The sequence below is a fragment of the Orycteropus afer genome, unplaced genomic scaffold (assembly GCF_000298275.1).
Source record: "Orycteropus afer afer isolate SDZICR_OR568_19922 unplaced genomic scaffold, OryAfe1.0 scaffold00192, whole genome shotgun sequence".
Lineage (NCBI taxonomy): Eukaryota > Metazoa > Chordata > Mammalia > Tubulidentata > Orycteropodidae > Orycteropus > Orycteropus afer.
This window is the reverse complement of record NW_006921779.1, coordinates 2,765,734-2,772,115: the sequence shown is the minus strand read 5'-3', so window position 1 is coordinate 2,772,115 and position 6,382 is coordinate 2,765,734. Positions and strand designations below refer to the sequence as shown.

Genomic DNA, 6,382 nt, shown 5'->3' with positions numbered 1-6,382 from the left:
GTTTCGTTCTGCTGTGCATGGGGTCGCTATGAGTCGGAAACTACTCGATGGCACTTAACAACAACAACCACCACCTTCACAGCCAGATGCAAATCTGTTTACTTAGCAGCCTTTGAAGCCCTTCCCTTATCTGCCATAGTCCTTTGTCACAAGCCCCAGAGTTCCTCAGTTCTTGCTACTGTTGGCAGTAACAGACTACCTTAGCATCTAACATTTACAAGCAGCCTTGCAATCCCCAAAGTGAAGGCTTCTTTAGAAGTGAGTTATTTTTATTGGCTTTACAGCTGCACTGCAAATAAAGCAGTGTTTGCATTCCCCAAGACAGACTTACTTAAAGATCTATCCACATACTGTGATAGTAAATTATTTTACTGGCTGCCAGAGGAACAGAGTCAGAAACTCCCAAATGTCTTCGGCTTTACATACAAGATGGACAGCTCCCTACTCACTGGTAGCAATTTTCTCTAATTGGGTGTCAAGTTGTCTCAGTGACTGAAAATTTGCTGTTTCACAAACCTCTTGTCCCAGCATAGAGCTCCCAGGATGCCACACCAAAAAGCCAAATATTTTACTTAGCAGATATATTCAGGCCTGAAATCTGAGCCATGAAAAACCACTATTTCAACAACTTTTATTCAATTTCCTTTTCAATGCTTTATATTATACACTGAGCCGTTATTGTATGGAAACCAGGGCAGCTCTGGTTTCTCCTAATGTATCAAGACGGTACGCCAAGCCAGAAACCAGCTAATCTAGAAAATATGGTGTTGGGAATGAAGGGGAAAAAAATAGTCTTTGGAGTGGCAGCATTTGGATTATCCTTCCCAGAGACTTTATCACCTCTCAGCTATGTGTTAGGCTGCAAGTTTCAAATATTAATGTAGTTTGTTTTTGTTTTTCAGGCTCAACTGGAAGGCATTATTGCACCAAAGAAGTGATAATTTCCATATGGATCTCAAAAAGTACTACTACCCCATCTAAGCCCTTTGTAATAAAAAGCTAGTTTCATGAGTGAACAAGCAATAGCCACCCCTGATCAACACCTACATATTTGTCAGAAGTCACACTATGAAACCTGAGGCCTGGCAGCTAGGATCCTGGTCAGGCAATGGAAGGTGGTGTATTTGATAGTGTCAGTATGCAGCTTACTGGCCAACCTTGGGATTTGCAAACTCAAATATTGAGACTTAGAATTAACCCACCTGCTATATCCCTCTCAAGTGAAGCAACTTCTTTCTCATCTCTCCATACCACCACTTATTCTGGCCAAGTGAAATAGCTTCTCTGTCCAATCTTTTTGGTCCACCGTTCATCTTTTACCTTAACTTGGGCTTCTGTCCTCAGTCCTTCCCTTACTTGTCTTTTCATCCCTACTTCAGTGCAGTTCTAGTAATCCATTTTGGAACTTTGGTTTTATACTGTATCATCTTATACCCACCTGCCAAGTCAATTGTACCCCTTTCTTTAGTTTCAAACTGCCTACATTAAGAAGCAATGGCACAGTCAAGCCCATGGCTTTTGAGAAAGTAAATGTTTGCTGGAAAGAAATACAAGTCATCGGTGTCCATTTTGAGCTGCTTGCACCTCAGCTCTTCCTCTAATTGGATTTGTTCCCCATATTCTGCAGAAAAACCAACCCTAGTGACCCGACACCTCTGTAGTTAGCCACATTAACAACTGGCAAGCTAACCAAAACTCACGTGGTTTTAATTCTTAACAACCAGGCTGTGGCCCTCTCAGCTATGTGTTAGACACTGCGTTCCCGCTTAACACTTTGGTGGCTCAGGACTTTTCTGGTTTTGTAGACTCAGAAGATTGAATTAGCAGCATAAATCTTTAAGGCAGGACAGACCAGGTGGGCTAGGGCAGGAAGGTGGGCGATTCCACAAGTGAATCAAGTTTCCCAAGTACCATACCCCAGAATGCACTAACATTTGCACTCACCTAGAACACCTCAAGAGGTGGTAAGGAGGAGGGACTCTCTGCTTAACAGAGCTGTTCTGCATCTGACATGCACCCTGGCTAGGGCTTCAAGGTGCAAGGACCACAGTCCACAACAAAGAGTTTTGTCCCAAGCTGAACGTGCCTCGTACAATCTCATTTCCAATTTAAACTCAGAGTTTTTACCCTTATCCAGGTATCCCGAGGAAGTCTAAGACTCCACTAAAATGACCTGTCTGTGCTCTGTCATTTTAATGGGAAAGAGCTCTGTTCACTGAAATCTGCTAGTTCCATGATTCCTTGGCCATAAAGCACTTATATCCTAAATGGGTCCATTTAACCGATTGAATGAACAACTAAAGTTGCTGCAGCTTTTTCCTCCCATTTTAAAGCCTACGCCATATACCCTACATCCCTAAATTTTCTTTTTAGTGTTCTGTACGCTTCTGTCCAATTGCTCTGTCAGTGTAATACCACACTTTCTATTTCATAGTCCTCACCCTGTATGTGTTAGACATTTACCTGACAGGGTTACATTTTTCATGAACTAAGAGGGCTAAGTCAGGTCTATGTGCCTATGGACTCCTAGGGGACAAGGCACCTTTATCTTCACTTTCACTAGCCCTAGTGAATGGCTCCAATTGTCAAACCTCAGAACAAATGCATTAGTGTCTTGGAAATGCCAAATGTATATGAAGAAAATGAACACAACTCTCTAATTGCATATTTTTGTATAATTTAATAAACAACTTTTTAAACGTTACTGATTATGCTTGAATTTTTTGTGTTTGTGTTTCTGTCCCTCTGAGTCATTGGTCTTCTTTTTGTTCCTGTTCCTATTTTTCACGTTGTGTGTTTCATAGTAGCGTACACCAACTTTTCTGGAGTGCTGCTGCCGTGCTGCTCGCCTCCGCTGCAAAAAAAAAACAAAAAACAACAACAAAGCAAAGCCGGTCAAACACTGCAAGTTGTGAACAGGGCCCTGGGTTTCTCACCTCTGTGCCCATTTTTCATGAGTCCACACTCCTGCAAGCACTGCCAACAAGGGAGGATTCACCTCCCAGACCTAAGTTTGTCCTTTAGTAGACTCCAAGTTACAGATTCTCATTTGGTCCAAGCCTCATTGAGTGCTTGGATGCTTTCTACAACATTCCTGACAAGTGGTTCTCTGGGCTAGGGCTGAACACTTCCTTTAAATACCATCTCCCCTGAGGGCCCACTCCAGCTCTGAATGTTAGCTCCAATTGCCAAGCTGTTGTTCACAGATTAGCGATCTGTCTGCCCAATCATCTGTGCCCATTTCCCTGGGACCACACAAACCAAACTGACTCTTTAGATCTTAGGCTATACATTTGCAGATGATGAGTATGAGCTCTGGCAATATAAGACACAAGTCAAGGACTGTGCCCCAGTGAGCCACCTCTCGAGCCCCATGGAAACGATCTCAACCAAGTCACTCAGGATGGGGTTCCCGGGATTCAGCTTGAGACCATTAGCTTCAGAAAAAACAGGCCTCCAGAACTGGATTTCTCTGCTTTCTATCCCTGGGTGAGAATAGGACCAAAAACACTTACTTCCTTAGATGTAAGCATCCTGCGAGTTTTATTCGAATGTTCCTCTTCTCTCTGTGCCTTTCTCTTCTTTCCCTTCTTGCTAGGTGCTAGAAACAAATACAAACACACACAGAAAACTGCAATTTTCAGTTTAAAATTTCTCTTCAAACCCATCGTGGGATTATGAGGTTAATAATGGTCTATCTTTTTTTAAAAGGAAGTTTCCAGAATTGACAACTTAATCTCAAGAGATGTACAGAATGAAAAGTGGACAATCTGATTTGTAAGATGCACTCATAGTATGTGGAGCCTGGGTCATCTGCCAATATGATAAATATCTGGATAATGATAGTACAATAGATAATATGGAGAATAAACTTAAGTTTTCCAAAGTTCTAAAGATGTACAGTGATTTAAATAAATTACCTTTATCTTCTACATCATCTTGTTCTTCAGGTTTTGCAAAGACCTTTTCACTCAGCCCCTTGGATATTCTGTAACAGAAAAGCCAAGTAATGCAGATGCTCAACAGTCCCCCGGACTGCGCAAATCACATGCTGATGTGGAGAGGCAACAAGCGGGCTGCTTAAAGGACCGCCACTCTTTCCACAGATCCCTCCTATGCCAGAGGTCAATCAATGCCCCAGTGTCTGTAGCTCCCAGGGCATTTAAAAACTGAGCAGCTAAGCTTCTTGTGCTTCGGAGGCTTCATTTCACAAAACTTATACTCTCTGAAAGAAGGCAATGATGCCCCTGTAAATAGCCCCAGCGATGCAACAGTTAAGCATTTAGCCGCTAACCAAAAGGACTGTGGTTTGAACCCACCAGCAGCCTAGCCGGAGAAAGGATCTGCTCCCATAAAGACTACAGCCTAAGAAACCCTATGGGGCAGCTCTACTCTGTGCTGCACGGTCACTAAGAGTCAGAACTGTCTCAGCGGCACACCACCACAACAGACACTGCTTAGATACTCAGGTCAGGTTTCTGCAAAGAAGGAATGGGCTCTAGCTCATGAAAAAACTCAAACACTACCTGACTGCTGAAAACTTTTTAGCTTTGGCTTTGTTTAAAAACTTCTGATATTTAGCAATCTTTTCATCCAGGGCTTTAATCACTGCTTTGGTGTCATTTTCCACATGTTCTTCCTGGGACTCTTGGTAAGACTCTTCCTCCTCGCCCTCCTGCTCCTGTTCCTCCTCCTCTTCTGCAGAAAAGCTCTCCGGTGTGTCGTCAATATCTGACATCTCCAAAGGAACCAGGTCATCCCCCGAAAACTGAGGGGCAACGTTGATTTTGCCAAAGTTCTGCCGAACCCGTGCAAGGATCTGCTGCATTTCCGAGTTCACGTCACAGTGGCTGCTCTCAGCTGTTTCCTTCTCAAGGACAGAGCTTGACTCTTCACCTACAGTTTCTGTGTTTGCCTCTTCTGGGTTGTTTTGGATTGTTTCTGTGGCAACTTCCAAAGATGAGGAGGAGGGTGGAAGCTATTAAGGTGAAAAAGAGGAGGAGGGGGAGGGGGAGGGAGAAAAGGAATCAGAAAATGAAAAATGAATTTCTAAACTCATATCTTGCTCTCAAATGATGTAGCCCTTGTCCTAGGACTAACAGAAAGTATAGGGAACCCCCACATTCAAGTCACATTGTTAAACTATTCTGAGTCAATGTGCATTAAACCTCCTGTTACAAGGATCAAGGAGTATATCTATATTTCTAAAGGATGAGACAACTATCACAGTATTTGTCCATTAAAAGCCATTAAAATAAAAATCAATCAACTATTTACTGTAGACAGGTAAGAGTCTCTGCACCTTCATTTAATACTATAAAAGATAGGGCAAGAGTATAAGTCAGTTGTTAAAATGAGCATACATGAAACTAGCACATACAACTTCACAGAAATGAAGTCACGTTGAATGGTAAGGATTAAAACAGCACTAGTTTAAAATGTCAAGTATTAAGGTTTAGTGTTTGAGGAGGCATCTTCAGGAAGGGGCTAATATAAGATGAGAGGGACTTCATGAGGGAATGAGGGAGGAGAATTCAGAATGGGCACTCTGAGTTGGGATACACTGGATAGATTGGCTGGTTTGAATAATGGTGCAAAGATAAGCATGTGCCAGGCTGAAACAGGTGCTTCACTTATGTAACAGCATTTTACTCTTGCAGCTGAGACTCACAGAATTTAAAGAATTTTCCAAAATCAAGAGTGGTAAGCTAAGTGCTAAAAAAATCAAAATCCCCAACACCAGGGAATTATGCAGAGAATCTGTATGCACATCTAAACACTTTTCTGGTGAGGCAAACTCTGGCTTTCAGAGTCTCAAGGGAATTTTTAATACTCTCTCCAAAAAGAAAAAGATAAGAATCACAGAGCTGGGGGAGGACACAATAGTTCTTAAGTATCATCTAAACTTAATTACTAGATATGAAGGAAGGGCCAAAGATAACTCCACTGTTGCCATACAGAGTCACAAGAGAGCAGTGACACAGATGTCCAGAAAGATCCTTTAAAAGTTTTTCAGACTCAAGTGGGAGGGGAGCTGTTGTATTGTGGGAAATTGCAGTCAATGTCACAAGACAAAGTGTATGCGAGCTGCTGCATGGAAAGTGAATTTGCTCTGCAAACTTTCACCCAAATGATATCTTAAAAGCTTGCAAGCTGCCATCTAGATGCAACAATGGGTCTCTCCTCGTCCTTGTCCAGAGCCAAGAAGAATGAAGAAAACCAAAAATTCATGGAAACAATTAGTCCTAGCAACTGGTACACCATCCAATCTGCAGCCTGTATGACTATGAGACCAGAAGAAACAGATGGTGCTCGGCTACTACTGTCAACCACTTGGAAGAGGATCTTTGTAGGAGATCCTGGATAGACAGGGAGAACAATG

At 42.4% G+C, this 6,382-nt stretch overlaps 2 protein-coding genes across 2 annotated transcripts in view; one reads left to right on the top strand and one right to left on the bottom strand.

Annotated features, from left to right (window-relative positions):
* Positions 1-938, top strand: part of DNALI1 (dynein axonemal light intermediate chain 1) — a 22,887-nt gene extending 21,949 nt beyond the window's left edge. Inside the window, exon 6 of the mRNA XM_007947624.2 lies at positions 903-938. Within this exon, the coding sequence (XP_007945815.2) occupies positions 903-938 (36 nt within the window). The remainder of the gene's footprint in view (positions 1-902) is intronic.
* A 1,763-nt stretch (positions 939-2,701) lies between these two features.
* Positions 2,702-6,382, bottom strand: part of GNL2 (G protein nucleolar 2) — a 29,412-nt gene continuing 25,731 nt past the window's right edge. Inside the window, exons 13-16 of the mRNA XM_007947669.1 lie at positions 4,527-4,978; positions 3,921-3,988; positions 3,516-3,601; positions 2,702-2,854 (exon numbers count right to left, since the gene is read on the bottom strand). Coding sequence (XP_007945860.1) covers positions 2,702-2,854; positions 3,516-3,601; positions 3,921-3,988; positions 4,527-4,978 — 759 coding nt within the window. The remainder of the gene's footprint in view (positions 2,855-3,515; positions 3,602-3,920; positions 3,989-4,526; positions 4,979-6,382) is intronic.